This window comes from Rhopalosiphum maidis, chromosome 2 (assembly GCF_003676215.2).
Source record: "Rhopalosiphum maidis isolate BTI-1 chromosome 2, ASM367621v3, whole genome shotgun sequence".
NCBI lineage: Eukaryota > Metazoa > Arthropoda > Insecta > Hemiptera > Aphididae > Rhopalosiphum > Rhopalosiphum maidis.
In genome coordinates, this window is record NC_040878.1 from 26961511 (window position 1) to 26982231 (window position 20721).

General features: G+C 26.5%; 4 protein-coding genes across 4 annotated transcripts; 2 read left to right on the forward strand and 2 right to left on the reverse strand.

Annotated features, from left to right (window-relative positions):
- Nucleotides 1–4489: 4489 nt before the first annotated feature.
- Nucleotides 4490–7518, forward strand: LOC113554442 (beta-1,4-galactosyltransferase galt-1-like). The gene is made up of 6 exons (XM_026958291.1): nt 4490–5492; nt 5566–5697; nt 5773–5930; nt 5991–6363; nt 6437–6744; nt 6809–7518. The coding sequence occupies exons 2-6, from the start codon at nt 5590–5592 to the stop codon at nt 7281–7283; spliced, it is 1422 nt and encodes a 473-aa protein (XP_026814092.1). The 5' UTR covers nt 4490–5492; nt 5566–5589; the 3' UTR covers nt 7284–7518.
- A 233-nt stretch (nt 7519–7751) lies between these two features.
- Nucleotides 7752–10012, reverse strand: LOC113551990 (methyltransferase-like protein 13). The gene has a single exon (XM_026954620.1). It carries the CDS (start codon nt 9847–9849, stop codon nt 7858–7860), a length of 1992 nt encoding a protein of 663 aa, XP_026810421.1. The 5' UTR covers nt 9850–10012; the 3' UTR covers nt 7752–7857.
- Nucleotides 10013–11972: 1960 nt separating this feature from the next.
- On the reverse strand, nt 11973–12702 carry LOC113553860. The gene has a single exon (XM_026957413.1). The coding sequence runs from the start codon at nt 12561–12563 to the stop codon at nt 12099–12101; it is 465 nt and encodes a 154-aa protein (XP_026813214.1). The 5' UTR covers nt 12564–12702; the 3' UTR covers nt 11973–12098.
- A 513-nt stretch (nt 12703–13215) lies between these two features.
- Nucleotides 13216–19791, forward strand: LOC113552121 (suppressor of fused homolog). The gene is made up of 10 exons (XM_026954829.1): nt 13216–13610; nt 13686–13881; nt 16216–16308; nt 16520–16701; nt 17487–17715; nt 18719–18879; nt 18951–19032; nt 19091–19225; nt 19284–19491; nt 19606–19791. The coding sequence occupies exons 2-10, from the start codon at nt 13703–13705 to the stop codon at nt 19675–19677; spliced, it is 1341 nt and encodes a 446-aa protein (XP_026810630.1). The 5' UTR covers nt 13216–13610; nt 13686–13702; the 3' UTR covers nt 19678–19791.
- Nucleotides 19792–20721: the final 930 nt, after the last annotated feature.

Consider the following 20721-nt stretch of genomic DNA (forward strand, 5'->3'; position numbering starts at 1 on the left):
AATGTTTTTTAATGTGTACAAATTTTTATTTGTCTTATAACTATATATTTATTTTATTTGTTATTATATTATAATTTATTATTTTATTTTTCATTATATTTATTATTATTATTATTATTATTTAGCCATTCAATGAATTATTTAATTTACATGCTTAATTCTTGTCATACTGTAATGATATAATAATTTACCTCTGGGTAATTATTTTTTTATAGATAATTAATTAAAGTATGAAAGCAACAGAACTTATTTTTATACTAAATATTATGTTTTTTATACAGCTTATTTGTTTTATGTTGATATTGTTTGCTATGGAAAAATTGATTTTAGAAACCAACGAAATTATTATAGTGTTTAATATTGTATAAAAGAAAGATAATTACGTAATAACATTTTTTTTAAATATATATTCCTTTTAGTTATATTTACTATTGTGTAATACAATTGATTATTGTGTAATTTTTACACCATTATTCTCATAAATTCAATATATAAATATATAAATAATTTTAAAATTCATAAGAATAGCATGAACATTTAGTTTAATTTATGTTTTTTATACAAATTTTAACAGTTATCAGACCAAAAGAAATACTATTACTTATTAAAAATATATAATCTTATTTAATATTTTATATCTTATAATTTCTTAAAGTAATTGGTAAATATTGTAAAGTATAAATATCTTCTAAAATTGTTATTACTTACCTAAATAATAGTAAAGGTACTTAAATGTATAAAACACTATAATATATTTCAAAAACTAACTAAGAACCACTCATATTTTATTTTTGCTCAAAAAACACTTGTTCAATCTTGTATATTCTCATAAATAAAATAACTAATTACTATGTATTTTATTATAAATAATGAAGAATAAAATTTTTTAACTAAATTGTGTTCTTCAATAGATTGTGAAAAACTTCAATTTTTTTTTTTTATACTATTGGTACAATGATTTTAATTTGGCTTTGTTTGATATATTTGAACTTTGATGTGTTATTTTATTTAAGTTTGACATTGAATTATAAAATTAAAATTTAAAAATTATGTTTATAAGTGTTCTATTAATGAAAAGTCTATTAATTTCTTAGTCAGTATGCTATTATAATGTATAATGTCTTGTTACATTATTTTTGTTATTCAGCAAAATAAATTTATTTAAAACAATAACAGATTTTGTACATTTTTAATTTTGTCCTATTGATTCTTAAAGTCTTAAATCTTATAACTAAGATTGTAAAAATGATAATTATCTATGTTGATAAACTGCAAATTAAAATATTAAGTTATTTTAGCCAGTTTGTGTATAATTTAATATTATCATGTATTAGAATTATTTTAAAATTGCAACTAAACATTTTAGTAATAATCTAAAAGATACAAATGCAAGTAATTTCTAACTGGTTAGGTTGTTTTGTTTAAGCAGGGGATAATTATTATTGCAGTTAGTTTAGAATGTTTAGATAAATGTTGAGTTGTATGACTAACGTCTTGATTTTTAAGCATAAGCAATTTTATGATCACATCATGTCTATGAAACGTATAGATTTTTCCATACATCCCGCTTTTTCTGATTTATGTAATTTTAGTTTAATTTAAAAACTGTATTGTTAGATACTTACAATTTTTAATGTAAATTATTATATTTTATACACATAATAATATTTTTTCAAGTTCTATGTTTTTGACTATATTATTAGTAGTAAAATAAATTACATAAAGAACAATATAATTATATCATAAATATAATTAGTCTTAGTATTTAGTAATTTAGGCTGATAGACCATCTTAATTCACTCAAAATTGTTTGTATTTATTATTAAATTCAAATTTAACAAAATAAACATTATACTTACTTGAAGATGAGGTATTCACGACACCTACTTTTTGCCTTTTTATGTTAAAAACAATACAATGCTATTTATTTTAAAAATAGATATGCTAATTGCTAATAAATAGTTGAACTTCAGTGATAATGAGCTTCCAACCTAGAAAATAAATTACATAATCTATGCTTTGAATTTTATCAGTAAGTGCAAATTTCTTTCAATTCTTCATTTCAAGAATACAAGATTTTGCACATTTTAGTACTTTTGAAAATTTTTTGTAAAAATTCTAAGTTGTATTACCACAATTTTGCAATACATTTTCATAATCATCCCACAACTCACTGACAAAAAAACTTTAATTTTTAATTTCTTATGGTGCCCGCTATGTTTAGTCTTAATAGATAATTAGTCTTGTAGATAAATATTTTAAAACATTTTCACATTATCTTCATTTTAATTGAAAATTTAACTTTCATTACCTACATTATATTTTTATATAATTTGTTGTTCCTAATTATCAGGGCTAGGATTTTATAGCATTTGCAAATTATTATAGGATACAGATAATAATAGTAGAGTGGGCTGTACATTTGTCTTATGGCTTATGCACCAGGGGGACTCCAAATATGAAATTTTATAATGCTAATTTTGCACGTTTGAAGTAAAATAAGTTTTTAGTGCTATTTTTCAAGTTTTTGTTCTATTTTTTGCTAATTCGTATAATATAACGTTTTATTTTGTATTTTCATAAATCTATAGTTTATATTATGTGGTATGAAAATTATAAAAATTTCATCTATTTTTTTTTTTAATACATATAAAAAATACCTACATTTTCGTTTATATTAAAGTCTATTTTTAAATAGTCCGGCGGCGTATTGGCCTATCGAACAGTAATTAAAAATGTAAACAAACATTATTTTTTAATTAATTATAAATTTACCTATTAATTCATAAATAATCTTTAATTAATAATTATAGGTTTTTTTTTTAATTATGAACAGAATACATTTTTATTTTTCCTATTTTTCATGTTTTTAGGGCATATTATATCGCATATTTCATTTATTTTTAGTGCTATAAAATTCGAGCCCTACTAATTATCATAGGATATTTTATTAATATCGGTTTTGGACATACAATATCCAGTGGCTTATTTAGGAATTTTTCATGGATCATGGCCGGGTTCAGTTAATTTTCCAAACACATTTAAGTATGGGGCTCTGCTCACCATACCCCCTAGCATTACATTGAAATAAAAATTAAATTTATCACAATGCATTAACATAAGTATTTTAATGCTTTTTCTTATGATTTAATTCCAATTTAATATTTCATTGATGATTTTATCAGCATCTGAATTATGTTCTGATGAATGGATATCGTTGCAAGTCTTTCTAGCATTGTCTATATTATAATAAAATAACATTTTATTTGATTAAGACTTATATTAGCATAACATATATCAATATTTATAAAATAGGTGTTTATACAGATATGGAGAGTTGTCTGTGTCCGGACATCGTGGACTGTCCTGTAAATACGCCATTGACAGCAGTAATTGAGATATAATAATATTCTTGTTGAAATCTCAATAAATAATATTTAGAAAAACCACACCCTTCATACAGATCTAAAAATAAATTCAATTGAAAAAATTGCCAAAATCCTATACAAACGAATTCCACTCTAGATTTTTCACTAATTCGCTAATACATATATGTGTGTGTGTGTGTGTGTAACTTTAAAAGTTATAATGAGGGATACAATGTAACAAAATATAGCTTATAAGGGTATGGAAAAAAAAAAGTTTGAACCGTTGTGCCACACCACTGATCACTCAACTATTACTATTTTTATATATACGCTCCTGAAGTGTTAGTAGTGCAATAAAAACATTTGCAAATGTCTAGGCGCACATACTAGCATTATTAGCTTGTAGCTATTGCATTGCCTACGCTCCAGGTCCGCACACTATGTATGAAGCTATGATGGCCATTTTATGAATAATAAGCAGGGCTCGGGACTTATACTTATAGCACTTAAAATCATTAAAATAAGCTCTTAAAAACATCATTATAAGCACTCAAGACTCAAATAAGCATATTTTTAAAAACTTAAATTTGAGCAAAAATATTTAATCAAAAAAAAAAAAACCTAACCGTTTTTTTATATGATAAAGTAGATACTAGAACTAGACATAATTTGTAACTGTGCTAAAAATAATATAGTTAAATATTACAAAAAATAGTCCCGAGCCCTGATAATAAGTAAAAATATGCGATATACCCAGGGGCGGATCCAGACCAAAATTACACAGGGGGGGGTTATTTTTAAAAGGCAAACATTAATTTTTATAAAGTATTTATTTAGGTACATACATATGTTATTTTCCACAGTCTCATACAGAACAAAAAAAATATTTTTTATAGTAGATAATAGTAATAAAAAAAATATGTATCACTATAATTTTGTTACCCTTGAAGTATAATTACGTCAAAAACTAAAATCGGGGACTTAAACTATTTTTTTTGAGATAACGGGGGGGGGGGGCGATCGCCCCAATCGCCCCCTCTGGATATACCGATGTATGTTAGACGTAATATGTAATAATAATAATAATAATATTTTTATATAGATAAATATTAACAATAATTGAATTTGAATAATAAAAATAACAAATAAATTCTGGTAAGGCAGGCGGATAAAGCAATAAAACATACGAATGTTGTACTCAAAGCCATAGACTTCAAATATAGCCAGATGCCCAGATGTCCCCGTTAACCATGTACGTCCGTCAACCGACTCGCGAGGCACGGTGCAGATTCGATCGAGACGAGCGAACCCCGTCCCCGTGTTTATTCAATGTACGGATTTGTGTTGACTAGTGTAGCCAGTGTAGGGTATTAATGTATTTTTATATAAGGGTTGCGCCCGCTCTGCCGGCCGGGAATATTTGCAGGGCATGCGCACCGTCTGTTCGCGCAGACGCGAATCAAATTATTTCGCACGACCCCGATACACGCACCAGTCACATAATAATAATTAAGTATAACGCTACGGACTTCGCGGAACCATAATAATGTGTTGTAGATAATGTAAAATATAAATTGTAATATCAATGTATCATCGTATGGTCATCAGTCGCATATCCAATAATCTATTTTTTATGGTCATTACAACGAATAGTATTTCGTAGTAGCGTAGTGTTCGGGTTTATTGTCGGCATTGTCCCGCGAGATAATTAACAAAATATTAAATAATTGTATTTAAATATTTAATACTAACAACAGCGGTTTTTTTTATTTACGTCTGCCGCAAATGAATTATTTAGTATTTATATTCATCTGAAGAAAAATGTGAACGCACATCAACGTTAACGATGGCAACCACGACGAAAACATTGTTTACTCTCGGCACCGCTCCGTTTACGACTGTCGTCATGACGGTCGACGGTAAGCGCTGCGTTGTTGCTGTTGCCGCGGGTTTGTGAGACAGGGGATGCGACTGGTCGGTGTTCGCGCGCCAGGCGGATACGGTTCGACGTCAATGATTTCGTTTCGTTCTTATGGAGCAAGTCAAAGAAGTACCCGCGTGTCGTAGACCGTAGTCGCCTCTCGGCCGCGGCCGAGTTTGCTACGATTCGTGTCCACTACTTTCGTAATTAAATTTTTGAAATATTATCCTTCCCTAGAACACGATGGTGGTCATCAATACACTTATGGCATTACAGTTATAGAACGACCCAAGTGATTCAATGATGAAAATTCGAGTACGTTTGTTGCTGCTTTTGCTCATTAGTGCTCTTACCTTGTTCGTAGTATTTTTCATTATCGATGAAAAACCAAACAGCGTAGACATTAAAGTGAGTTTTGCAAACGGTTATGTACCATGTAAATATCTAATGGTTAATAGTATTTATTTATTTATTCATTTTCAGGTTGACAAGTATTATAGTCAAAAATTTAAACCACCAATCCATTTCAATCCTGTAAAACAACAGTATATAATACATCCACCTCACATAGAACGTACATTACCAAATCGAAGTGGAATTGTTCCTAGAGACGCAGTTTGGCAAAAAGTCCAATCAACAAAGTATTGTGTTTATTTGCCATTTAATGTAAATGTGTTGACTTTAATGTATCTATTAAATAGGTACAAATTTTTCATGTATTCAGCATATTTGGATACAAGAATAAAATCTGATGGTCCATTGGTACGAATAATTGGTGCCACTAAAACTCGAAAACCAGATCAAGTTTGGTGTAGATTATGGTATGCAAATAGTTCTAAGACTGTTTCAGCATTTGTGAAAGCAATTCGTGAAAACTGGAATCTAAAGTATAGTGCAGTATTTATATTATGCAAATTACCACAAGATGGAAACTATCCACTAAGCGTATCTATTGTATCCCATATTAATGATCCTATTACTAATGAAATACTAATTCAAATGCCCAAACCAACTAATCAACTCAAGACTGATATAGAAATTTGTGTTAAACCATTGCATTATTATTATGATCGAGTAATTATTTCATCATTTAAATTTATCCAAGATATATCTTCTAAATAATTATTATATTTGTTTTTAATTTAAGGCCATACAACTTATGGAATTTGTAGAACTAAATTATTTACTTGGAATTGGACACTTTACGTTTTATAAAAACACTGTTGGGCCAAATGTTGGATGTGTTTTGGATCGTTACATAAAAGACAATTTGGTTTCTGTTTTACCTTGGCAGTTAGATATGGTGTCCAAGGAAGAGATTAGAACTGAAGGAATGTTTGCTGCATTTAATGATTGTTTGTATAGAAATATGTTTCAATCAAAATACGTGGCATTTTTAGACATTGATGAAATTATTGTTCCTAAACAAAATGATACATTAATCAAATTAATCAAGTATGTTTAAAATTAAGACTTTTTTAATGCTTACTAATTAATTTTGTTACCTATTTATTTTTAGTTGGTTAAACATTTATCAAACTCCAGCTGCCTATTCATTCCGTAATGCATTCTTCTACATGCAATGGGCTGATGATGACTCATTACCATTAGATCAGAATCCATTTCATTCAAATCTTATTGTATTACGTAAAACACGGCGTAAGACTAAATTACATCCACATAAACAACGTTCAAAATATATATGTGATCCACAACGAATAGTAGAAGTTGGAAATCATTTTATCTGGGAGTTTTTAAATCCTAGTGATGGAACATTTTATTTTACACCAGAACATGCAATACTTCATCATTATAGGGTCTGTGAGTATGGTGGGAATGATTGTGTAACTGCTGACTCTACAGTGGACCGCACCGTGTATCGGTATAGAAAAAATTTGGTTGACAGAATAACAAATACTCTTGGAAACTTGGACTCAAATTGTCTAATAGAAGCTCAAGCAAACACTAATGAAACAATGTACTTCTCAAATTGATTTTTCTTGATAACATTTCAATTTCATAAAGTGTGCTTCCAATAATTTATTAAATAAATTTGTTTTGAACAGGGTGAATTAAACCTTTTAAATATGTATAATACATATTAGTGTTGTTTGAAATTTATGTAATTTATTGGTCAAGAGTAAATTAACTCTAAACAATATTTTAAATAGAAAAAAATATATCATACTCTATACTTAACATGTAAAAAAAATATAAGTGAATACAAATAAAAATATTTGTGTTTAAAAATTATTTCTTAAGACCCAACAAATATTTGTCTAATTCTCACAGAATAAGATATAACAAATAATATAATATCAGAACAAAGTTAATATTATTAAAAACAAATGTGATATTTAAGAAATTTGTTTATTATAATTATATTTATAAATAATTATTGTTCTTATTTTATGTATATATAAAAAAAAAAATAATAACTTTCAAAAATGTAACAATTAAATATATCATAAACTTAATGTGTCTAAATGAAATTATTTATATAAACTTAAATAGTACGTACAGTAAATTAAGTATGAAAAAATAAAGCATTTCTAAAATGTCATAACATTAAATATCTTCAATATTTTCCTTCAAAGCAGGAATATCAATAACATCACAAGCAATGAGTGGATTACTTTTGGTGCATTCGTTCATATATGTAGCAGCTTGTTCCAAGAGATGTGTATCAAATGTCTTATCACTATTTCTTGCTAACAGCACTCTATTAATATCTTCAGCAATCTTTAATGATGTTAGTTGCTTAAAATTAGTTTTCAAAACATTTAAAATTTCAGCTTTAACATCAGACGCACGACAAACAAAGTTCAATAAAAATAAACCTTCTTCCCCAATTAAACTTTTTATGTTATTCAGTATATCTTGGTTCAAAAAAGCTTTTGGTGGTCCACTTAAACCTAAGGTTGGGTCTTTAACATCCACATCATATACTACTGCGTCATATTTATCATTATTTTTGACAGCATTGCATAGATACTCAAGACCATCACAAATGTTAACTTCTAATCTACTGTCCTCTATGAGTCCAAAAGCTTCTTTGGCTATTTTGTAAACAACTGGATCTATTTCTAAAGCAACAATATTTACATTTTTATAAGCATTTAACAACAAATTAGTAAGTATACCTCCACCTAAACCAATTAAAAGTATTTTAGATTTTTTATTTAATTGATTTGCTATAATGCCCACACCAAGGCCTAAATATGGTATGTAATCACTGAGGAAATGGGAATAATCAATTTTAATTTCTTCATTATCAGTCAACAATTTTATTTCTGATTGAATGATATGAGGCATGTTAAGAAATACTAAACGTCTAAAAGTTTCGTCTTTTTGTCCAATTACTTCCTCTATTACAAAATTTCCAGAGTGTTCACTTTTGCTTTCCATAATGATTTTTCGGTCCCCAAGTTGTTGTTCTAATGATAAAAATAATATGGTTTCGTTACGTTTTATGACACCTTGTGGTGCTATTTTCAACATAAGTCTCGATAGTTCTTGCTGTACTTGTTTTAAATTCTTATAGATCTGTCCTCGGTGCATACTAATAATAGCTAAACGATCTACATTACAATTTCGTCGTAGTATATCTTGTCCTTCTTCACTGCTAAATAGCCACTCGTGTTCTCGACCATGAGGAACAATGAATGCAGCAAAAGTCATTTTATTTGGATTTTTTTGTGTAGGAGATTCAACAATCATAATTGTGTAACGAGGTTTTTTTGTTTGGGAACAATTAATTTCAAATCGATAATTATTTGACATGTCTTCCATTTGACATTTAGTGAGATCAAAACACATTGAAACAGATTTTTGAGTATCGATAACTATTTCTAAAAGATCATTTATGGAATCTAACCTTTCATTTGTAAGTCCATCTGGATTCCACTCAAGAACTGGATTAGTTCCGGGTATTTTATTTACTTTAGTACAGACAACCATAAATACAGGTTGACCGTTGAAATCCGGAGAGTCTTCAACTTCTGTGCATTGGCACACACGAATTATCCAACCATTTTCACTGAAATAGGAAAATATAAACTGGGCAATATGGTACTGAAGAAGTGAGACACAAATATATCGCCCTCCAAATTTCAATATTCTTTTGATTTCATTAAACATTTTCATTGCACGTGTGAGAGACTCTACTTCACCATCTGGCATCAAAGCATCCAGTGTTCCTTTGTCAATAACAGCACTAAACTTTTCATCAGCATACTTGGTATTCAATATGTCCTCAATTTCATAAACTAGACCAGGGTATTTGTTTTTATGTTTATTATTCATATTGGCAATTACAACTTCACTATTATCTACACTAGTCATATTGATGAACCCATCAGAGTACAAGTTTAAACTAAGATCAGAATTTCCACATCCTGACATCAATATGACATCTTTAGCACTAATGTATTTGGTGAGTAAACGTTTTAAATTTTCATAATTACCGTACCATTCAAAAGTAGTTTTACGTTTTGTAAAAAAAGAGTCCCAATACTCCGTTGTACTGAAATCGCTGTTTTTCTCAGGCACCAAATTCATGATAGTTGTGTAGTTGTGTCACGATTAAAACAAAGTTACTTAATGATTAATAAAAAAAAATATTCAACACTTTAGTAATAATAAATCTTTAATAGCTTAATGTTTAATCTATCGGTAGATCATGGTGTGATGTGTGGTGTGATCAAGAAACATAAATAAACGGCGAGATAATATTATTGTTCTTAAATAAATGATAACATAAGATAACTTACAAATATTACCAGTGCAACCATTAGCATCAAACAATTTATATTTATTTATTTCAGTTTCATAATTCATATTTAATTCAAATCACGTTCGTATTTTGTGATTTTAATTAGTTATTCCGAAATTTTATTAAAAACAATAAAAACTGTGACAAACTGACAAAATAAAGTTTGTCATGTTAAAGACAACAGAACGAAAAATTATGATCATATATATTTGTACTGAATAACTATAAATTATTGACCTTATAACTATGTGTAAGTATTAAGAGCATTGCATAAAATTAAAATATATTTTTATGGCCCCATATAGTTCTTATTAGAAAGGGCTCTCTTAAACACAAAAATTAAATAATCGTTCTAAAAAGAGTGATATTATGGATTTTTTTCGTATTTTAAATCAAATTATTTTCAATGTAATGCTAATGGTATTGTGACAATGTGGGTGACCCTCTACCCAACTCGAACATACATTAGGGCCATTAGGGGCTTGAGGCTTCAACTGCTTCAAGGTCTAGGCCCAGGTGGTAATACGCCACTGGACACTATTTATAAAGATATCTTTAGTTTTCATGATCATATATAGTAAATTAGTAAGTAAGTATTGACAAACAGATTTGTATGTAACTTAGCATTTAAACATATTATTATAGATGTATTTTGTCATGACAGTTTAATCATCATCTTAAAATATAAATGTATTACGATGAACGAGTTTACAATCACTGTACACTCAACTCAATAATTTAGTTAAGTACTGATATGCTTATTTAAATATTTCATCTATGAAAATATCTGAAATCACGATTTAAAACCAACACAAATCACTTACTGATTTAAATCAAAATTCAAATAGGATCTATTTGATAATTTGATATTTAATAGGTACATTGTTAGATAAGTATCTACCTATATCATAGAATAATTTTGTGCGCTGTGCCCATGAACATTAGAATGAACATTCTCTAATGTTCATGGCTGTGCCTATACAACTGATAAGATATGTTTATTAAGTACATCTGTAAAGTCTATGTGTTTAGTAATTTAGTATGTATTTTTCTCTTACTATAACGTCTATAACTGAATATCTGAATAGTAGACACTATGAACATAATTATAAATTAAATACTAGACAGTACTATACTAATAACTTATAATTACAATATTGAATATTACTATTTACATTTCATGCTTCATATACTTTAAAATACAAAATACCATAATTATACATAATATACCACCTATTAAAACAATAAATATTGTCAGAAACATTTATAAGACACGTTAGTAAAAATAATTAGTAATAAGTTATAAGTAATAACCAATATTGTTTTATTGTATAAAATACTAAATAGGTAGTTCCTTATTCAATTTTAAATAAGGAAAGAAATAAATAAAATATACATAAAAATTAGTATAATATTATACATATAAGTAGGTAGGTAGGTAGTATCTATTTATTTGTGTGCAATAAATTAACAATAATTTTTATATTATTTTATAGAACTCATTTAGGTGTTTAGATGTAGGTATAGAACAAATATTTTAATAATTACTAATTATAATTATTTTATTATGGGCTTATAAAACTGGATCATAATAATAAAATACAATTAAGATTTCATTTTTTCCTTATCATTATCTAATATAATTTTATGGCTGATTTTTGATGATTTATTTTTGGTGCAGTAAGCACCATATATAATAACAAAAATAACTGTTGTCTGTTTGAAAATAATTAATAGGTATACTTTTTGTTGAGTTGAAGTTTAAGTGCAGATTTTAAAATTAAAAGTTGATTTTATTATTCAAGTACCTATTAAAAAATAATATGTTACCTTACAATATACTTTCACATTACTCAAAAACATTAAGTAAGACTTATTTAAAAGTATGAATAACAACAAAATAAAGACAAGATTTATTTTGTAAAATATAAATTAGTATAGGGTATTTGCAAATTGCAATATTTACACATATTATTTTTATAAATATTTTACGAGTTTGTTTTGGAAACCATTATTTTTTTTATTAAAATACCTATCAAATAATCAACTGAGCAAGTATAATTGGGATTACAAGAGTTAACATTAAAAGATAAAAGTTAAAACTTTTGGAAGATGCTGGTGCATTGTTACAGAGATCACCATGGCAAAAACACATAAAAACTTTTTTATACTCCCACATAGTATCATCGCAACGTTCTTCTCCATCTGAAGGTCCTCTTTGCAAACACGTCCTTTGTGTTGCAGTATCGAATTCTTGTTCTTTGGCATCAGAATTTCGTGTCTCGATTATTTTCCCACACCATCCCGAGGCACAAGGCACAGCTTCCACTCCAATACCGGATTCTAAGCTGATCTGTGTGAGGTTGGTGTACTTAAATCGATCCTTACAGCTTCCTAAATCTCCACGGGAACGACAACTGAAACATCGTTTCACAACGCTGTCGGAAAAGTTGATCAATATTGACCCTAAGAGTATTATTAAAATTGACTTATTGCTCATAGTGCAGTGTGTAAATGACTGACGAACAAATATTGAACGATTTATATTACGATTTGTATATCATAAACACACTTTCACTTTTACTCTCGATGCAACAGGTAAAATAATGCTTAAAGATGTAAGATATAGGATAAGGTATAGGATAAAGACGCTTAGATGCGTACATGATTTTCTTATTATTATTAATATTAAATTACTATGTACTTTGAAAGTATTCCAAACAAGGGAAAAATCATTTAAAAACATATTATTTTATTCTATAATTCTAGATTGAAAAATATACATAAATAGGTATTTCAAATTTTTAGATAGTAAGAATTATATTGTAGGTATTGGTAGCAATGAAATAACAAGAATGACGACCGAATAGAATGGAATATCTTGTATTTTGTAATACAGAGTGATTGAATGGTCTGAAAAAATAGGTGATAGGGAAATCATCTTCTATATCCCATTGTCCATTAAATCGTGTGAATTGGATTAAGTTTTTAGACTTTTGAAGTAAAATTTCAAGATTAATTTCTGATTTATTTGATATAATTTTATTTCCATTTGTTCTAAATGTTAAAATGTAGAAAAAAAAAAATTAAATTAACATTTAACACGCTCTGTATAGTCATATCTCTTTAAAATATCTGATACTAAATACCAGTCGGCATTCGACAACACTCCAACAGTCGCCAGTCAAAAACTCAGAAAGGCAGCGACTAGTAAACTATTAACTACTAACTAGTAACATAATGTCTTTAACGTGCTTACTTCTTATATAGTTATATATGTGTTGCTGGATAGTCAGTGGCTTCTATTGCCATACCAATAACCACTAACCATCAATTTACGAAGTAGTGTGAACGTTATTGTATAATTTCGATGTAAAAATTGTTTACAATCCGTGTCCCCCAAGCCTGAGAATATTATAATTTTATTTATATTGTTAGATACCAAGTCAGTTAGCGACCAAGTTCTTACTGTGTCATAATATTAATTTAGTTATATGTCAATTATAACCTATTGTTATTGAACAACTCAATCTATAGAATGTTATAGGTAAGAATTATTCATCCTGTTCAAAGAATATTAAATTTGTTTCTACTGTTTAATAAGCTTTTGTACTATTTTTAGTATTTTAAACTAAGAAAATGAATGAATCTGACCACCAGAATGGAGTGCTTTGTATGCGTACTCCAAGATCAGTTACTGAAGTGCCTTATGTATCACAAACGCCACCAGCTGGCCTTGCTTCACTTTACATGCTATGCAAAAGAATATACCCAGATCAGTGTAATCCATTACAAGCTACAACTGTAATTAAGTACTGGTGAGAAATTATATAATTGTATTGAACATTGATGATTTTATATAGTTATAATAAGATATTGTTGAAAAATATATTATCTCCCTTTTTTAAATTATATATATATATATATTTTTGGTTACAAATTATTTCACAATTAAGTATTTAAAATTTTATTATAAATTTAAATAATGAATTTGTTTTGGATGTCCTTATATGATAGGGAATAAATATAATATTAATATTATTATTTATTTTTGGTAATATTTGTTATTGTTATAAATTGCAAGAAACTATTACAAAACAGTTGTACATTTTTCATTTTGCAGCTAACACATATAATTAGCCATAATATTTAATTCTTAAATATTTTTAAGCTATTAAAATTGATGTACATTAATATGTTACTAGTTCCTACAATAATTTAAATAATAGGTACATGTACAGGATTGTTTTAAATACCAACTTATAACAAGTCACATGAAAATGTTCATTTAGGTATCAAATAATCTAAACTTAACCTAACCTAACCTTGAAGAGCTCTGCAAAAGATATAATATTAATAATATTATTCTTTATTTACAGAAAAAAAATTTCCAATTACATAAAATAAAATATAAAAACATAATGTAATAAGTAATGATATGATAGTAATATGTTTATATAAATAAGAGGAACCAGAAAAGAAAATAATGTTTAAGTATTAAATAGCTTTGTTATGATGGTTATGATTTAAAAATATAAAATATAAAGTGATATGAATAACATAATTAATTACAAAATTATAAGGTGATAAATATAGGTAAGAAAAGAAAAAGAATAATATCAGAGAAACAAAAATTAAATTATATAAAAACAAAAGTTAAATCAAATATTTGTTAAATTGAATAATGTAGTATTAAATAAAACTAAATTTGTATAAGTAGAGGAGAGATAAAATAATGAATTGTTTCTGGAATTAGATTGGTTAACTCTAAAATTTAAACGTTCGAGGATTTCAGGACAATCTCAATTCAGTGTTAATATTAAAATGAAAATATTTAGGTATATTTATCATAAAATCTTATTTTAATATAAAATAAGTATAAAAATTTCATAAAATTATAAATCTACTTCAAGTCAAATCTCACTCTTTTTGTGAAGGTCCTGACTGTATATTATGATTAATTTTTTTTTTTGTCATATTTATTTCAGTTTGTACAATTTGTATAAACATTTTTTACAATAATCATAATAGATGAAGAGAAACATGAGAGGGTTTGATTGGGTTGAGTGCAGAAACTATTCAATAATAGTACTTTGTGATTACTATTATTTTTCATAAAAACATTATATTAAAGGCATAAAATCAACTATTTTTTTGTTTGAGGATTTAACTACAAAATAGAAACACAGATTTATATTTATGATGTAGTAAAACACATCTAAAAAAACTATGTTGATATTTTCTTAGTACATTTGATTAGTTTTTTTTATGTTATTACTAGTTAAAGTTGATTTTTTTTTCAAGTTATTTTTGTATAAGATAAAGTTTGAAATGTACCTATCTAAAAATAAAATATATGAAAAACTAATTGACGTAGGGTAAGGGTTGGTATTTTTATTATCATATCCTGTCTGTATCTATTTTTGGTTGACATGTGTTCTTTTGAGTAGTTTATTATTGCATATTAACCATAATGAATACATGAAAAAGTATATAGAAGTTAACATTTTAGAATGCATTACTTTTATTCTATATGTTGATGTTATTATTTAAAATTAAAAATAAACAATGGGTTTATTTTAGATGATACTATAAAAATTGTTTCTATGAACTATGAAAAATTAAGAAATATATGTAATATAATTTAATACAATAAAATTGAATAATGAATAGATTCTGTGCTAGGTAAGCTTTTTTCATTAGAAGTCAGAAATTCATTTTAATATTATTTTTGAAAATTAAACTATGACTTAATATTATAGAATAATAATAATAATAATATGACATTTTTTATGACATTTTTTATGCTGTAAAGTGGGCAGTGATTAACTTGTTTTTCTGTGTTAACCTTATAGAAAAATGTGTGTATTATCAACAACCCTGCACATAGTTATATAATGTGTTAATTTGTCAGTCGTACTTGGGATGTTTGTATTTTTTTTCATACATACAATAATATTAAAATATTGAGTGTGTATAATGAATATAACTGTTTAATAATGTTGTATTTATCAATTATTATTTTTATGTTAGAAAATTTGTTATGATTTATTAAATGTTAATTCTTGAATAATAGTAGAAAGATTTTATACTATTATTATATTTTTTATAGTAGTAATATACATTTAAAATATAATTTGTTTTAATTATAGGCTTGGCGGTCCAGATCCATTAGACTATATTAGTATGTATAATAATCCAGGTGATCGAATGATTGGAATTCCACCACATTGGCATTATATTAGGTAATTATAATTATTTAGCTTTTGTATATAATAGTACTAAAGATAAGTAAAAAATGTATTATATTTTATTTTAATGTATAAATAATAAATAAATATTACTTAAATATTTAATGTAATTATTATTACATTTATTATTATGTGATATTAATAATATTCTGTTATATACATTATATTTTATTGGTTAATAAAATTGTTTGGTGGAATTGTGTAGTTTTGGTTTATCCGATTTGCATGGTGATAATCGTGTTCATAATACTACAAATGGATCAGATGGACCAAGTGGATTTGGCTTTGAATTGACATTTCGCCTTCTTAAAGACTCTTCAGAAACATCTCCTCCTTCTTGGCCTGCTCGTTTGATGCAGTCACTTGCTAAATATGTTTTTAGAACTGGTACAGTTTAATATACTTACTAAAGTCATTATTATATATTATTATGATTATTTCTCGCTACTAGGTTAAAATACCATAAATCTTCCTAATTACATCACTGATCATAATCAATAATATTATTATGTATTTTTAACAGCCCAATATACTGACAACTATATGATGGATAAGGAAGTAGTTTGGAATTCTAATAAGTTAAAACCAGTGATATTCTAAGTGCAGATTAATTACTTTATTTTAAAATGATTCTTAATTCAAATAATTAGATTAAAACTCTGTAGTGAAGGTGCTCTTCTATCTGTAGTAAATCATGTCTAAATGTGGGTTGTTTCAGAGTTTTATATACCTTCTTATCTTACTTTATCCTACTTCTAGAGATTTTCATGGTGGTCAAATGACGCAAGTTGTCTGTTTCTATAGTAAAATACTGTAGGTACTCATGAATGATTTATATTTTTAGATGCTGTATTTCCCACATAATTATACATAGTAGCTATGTTGCTGATAATATTACTGCATCACTATTTATGTATAATATATATATTAGTATATTTTTTTATAATAAGTAAATTTTCTGTGTACAATATATTTCTAATATGCAATAATATTAGGCCAAGGCTTATTTTACCAACCAATTATACTAATTAAGTGCTAATTGACAGGCTGTATTTCCTTCCTGTATTATAAGCCTATGTCATAGTTTTTTTTTATTTATGATATAAATTATCATAGCACTTATAATTTTTGATATTTATAACATATGAGTAACAATTACTTTGAAATTATAGGAAATACATTATATGCTGGTGATCATGTATCTTGGCATTGTGGTTTGGATGGTAGTGAGAGCCGTTTACAACATATGTTGATGGGCGAAGATCCTCAACTACAGGTCACTGTTACACCACATGGATCGGTTAGATTTGTTCAAATTGTTGGTGCATGTTTAGAAGAATTACAAGCTGTTCAAAGATGGAATGGGCCAGGAGTATTGCAAATATTGAAAAGACATTCAGTGTATGTATATAATTTTTTATAATAAAACTATATTATTACTAAAAAAAAATTAATTTAATTTTAAATTATTTTCTGTTTATCTTAATAATGTACACTCAAATTCCATTTCTTCTTCCGCCATCTTATTCAATGTAATATATTTTTCCTCAATTTCAATCCCACCTGTTCTTTTATTGACACATTCTCCCTCATACAACCTGTTACCTTATGAACTATCTTCTAACATAATTTTTTTGCCTAATGGTGTTCTGTCTGCTTTAAATTCATTGAAAAACATATTTTCATATGGACCAGACAGTATATAATATGCTTGTTTCTTGCTTAACTGCTGTCACACAATTGCATATCTTATTATAAGAAGCTTGAATCATATAATTATTGATGAACAATATGGATTTAGACCTTAAAAATTAACTATTACTAGCAATGTTGTATTTATATCTTATCTAATCGATATAGAAAGAAACCAAGTCAATTTGATCAAAACTGATATAAAGAACGCCTTTGATATATCATACATATCTATCCTGACAAATATATCATTTCGTGTCATGGTGGAGGTCATCTTAGACTTATACTTTTCATTTAATTCATTAACTCTATAAACAAACTGATAACTAGGGTAAAATTCATACTTTTTACCAATGATTTAAAAATATATGATATATAATTCTTTCACATTCAACTTCTTATGGTTTTAACTATCTATTGCACAAAATGTTCTTGAAATAAGACCCTTATATTACTTGTCTTACTAATAAATGTTTAGTTTTAATTTACTTTGTTGTTATTTTTACTTAATTACAATTATACTTATATTCCATAATATATTCATTGTGTATTTTGTGTATACTTACATAATTGTTGATTGGCATTCATTTAATAAATAAATAAAAATTAAACTTTTTTTTTTTTAATTTGCCTGCAAATGGTAATTTTGTATTTGTGGGGTTTTAGAGTTTATAATGGCACCATTTAATATTCTTCTATCTTATAATTTTAGTACTGGAGGTTCATGGCTAATAACAAACATGCGTAGAGGTGAAAGTATGTTTGATGTGGATCCTTCTGTTCATGATGAAATTGCTGATGGTATCAAAACTGAAGGTTCAAATTTATGTGGTATAAGTGCTCACTGTTCATGGGAAGAATCAAATAACAGATGTATTTATGCAATTTATGAATTTAATATTCACATTTAATTATTGATTTGAACAATAATTTTTAAATTTTAGGCGACAAAGCATTAGTTTATAATTCAGTTGAACATTCCATGAACAATTTACGTATTATTAATAATTCAAGAGCACCAAACGGGTAATTTTTTAAAATAAGTTTTAAAATGTATCAACTATTTTGTTAATTTGTTTATTAGGGATTTAAAAGAAACTGATGGAAATTCAAATTATAGAAGTTGTGAATTATCAGAATTGACCCAAGAACAATTTATAGAAAATGTCCATTTAACTTTTAATTTAGAAGCTGGACTTTTGCTACCTTTTGTATTGAAGTAATACTTAAATTAATTTAAAATTTTTAAATATATTAATTACAAACTTAATTTCTAGAGGTCGTATTCGACATGGTCGTCATTTTACTTTTAAAGCATTAACTGGTAATGGGACTATTACTTTTGTTGCTCCATCTGTATCTGGATCTCTTGTGAGCGATGAAAAACCATTTGTTGCTCAAGGGTCTTGGTTGCAAGTGTTGGTGCCAAATAGTTTCCTTGATACAATGGAATCTAGTTTAAAGTTCCTCAACGAGCCAGTTATGGTAAGTGTATAGTGACTATAATGTATACATAATACTTAATACTCATATTATGTATTTCAATATATATTTTATTTAGAAAATGATAGTTGGTATTTATTTTTTATACTTTTACAGGAGCCGTTGCCGAAAACTATCAACTGGCCTGATAGAAATTTAACTATAACAATTAATCCAGATAAATTATAAAAACAAAATTTTTTACTTTATTACTCTTAAATTATTGACCAATTTGTTTTCTTTTTCTAAATACCTTATAATATTAGTTCCTCTAATACTTATCTTTGTTTAATCTTTATTTAATCTGTATTATTATTATTATTTTTATTATCTTTTTTTTTTTTACAGTAATTATTAATTTACTTTGTGAACTTTTCATGCAGTATTAAAAAAAAAAAAAAATAGTGTCTAAACATATCATATTGTTTTTAATTGTAGTATTTATAAATAAGATGTCTTACTTAAAAAATTATAAACAACATAAACTTTATGTATTATATTTTATTTTGTCAACACCTATCGAAAATTTAGTTAAATAGTTGATTTACAAAACAATGTTCCTTTATATTTGTTTTTAGCTTGGTTAATATTAATTGGGCCCAAGAAAACTAATACAAAACACATTAATTTGTATGTAAATTAACTTTGAGTAAAGTAAACTATGATCCATGCTAAAATTTATCCAGCAAGATGATTTCTTAATCTATCCATTTCAAACAATAATCAATAGTTAGACTTGTACTGGCTGCTTATAGACCAGTTTCTGAAATTTAAAAGGATTGAAAAAAAATGTATTTCTTGCTGTTATAGGTTAAAATAACTTTTTTTCTAAGACTAATCTTTTTAAATATAATTAGTGATATTAATATACCATTTTTAATTTATTTTAGTTAACAATAGAATTATTACTAAGTCATATTCATAATATGTGCCGTATAAATTTTTATTTATTGTGATTTGAATAAATAGGTATTTTGCAAGAAAGAAATTACTAAGATTTTAAATTCTGAATAGAGCAATGGACAATGAATGTATTGATTTTACAATGATTATTTGTCATTTGTGTTATATATTTTTTTTTTTGTGTATATATAAACAATATAAACAATAAGTAGTAGAACTATCTTGATGGTGGTTTCTAACAGCAAATTAGATCTAGTTAGTACTTCAGACAGGTCAAAAGTAATAATTCCTAGTATTTTTCACTAAATGTGGTCATTTTTTATGTAAGAT

Coding starts and splice junctions, on each gene's coding strand:
- LOC113553860 (XM_026957413.1), bottom strand. CDS start 12,563: ATGAGCAATAAGTCAATTTTAATAATACTCTTAGGGTCAATATTGATC.
- LOC113554442 (XM_026958291.1), top strand. CDS start 5,590: ATGATGAAAATTCGAGTACGTTTGTTGCTGCTTTTGCTCATTAGTGCT. Junction 5,931..5,990: donor CAAAAAGTCCAATCAACAAA/GTATTGTGTTTA, acceptor TCTATTAAATAG/GTACAAATTTTTCATGTATT. Junction 6,364..6,436: donor TGCATTATTATTATGATCGA/GTAATTATTTCA, acceptor TTTTAATTTAAG/GCCATACAACTTATGGAATT.
- LOC113552121 (XM_026954829.1), top strand. CDS start 13,703: ATGAATGAATCTGACCACCAGAATGGAGTGCTTTGTATGCGTACTCCA. Junction 16,702..17,486: donor TAAATATGTTTTTAGAACTG/GTACAGTTTAAT, acceptor TTGAAATTATAG/GAAATACATTATATGCTGGT. Junction 17,716..18,718: donor ATATTGAAAAGACATTCAGT/GTATGTATATAA, acceptor TTATAATTTTAG/TACTGGAGGTTCATGGCTAA.
- LOC113551990 (XM_026954620.1), bottom strand. CDS start 9,849: ATGAATTTGGTGCCTGAGAAAAACAGCGATTTCAGTACAACGGAGTAT.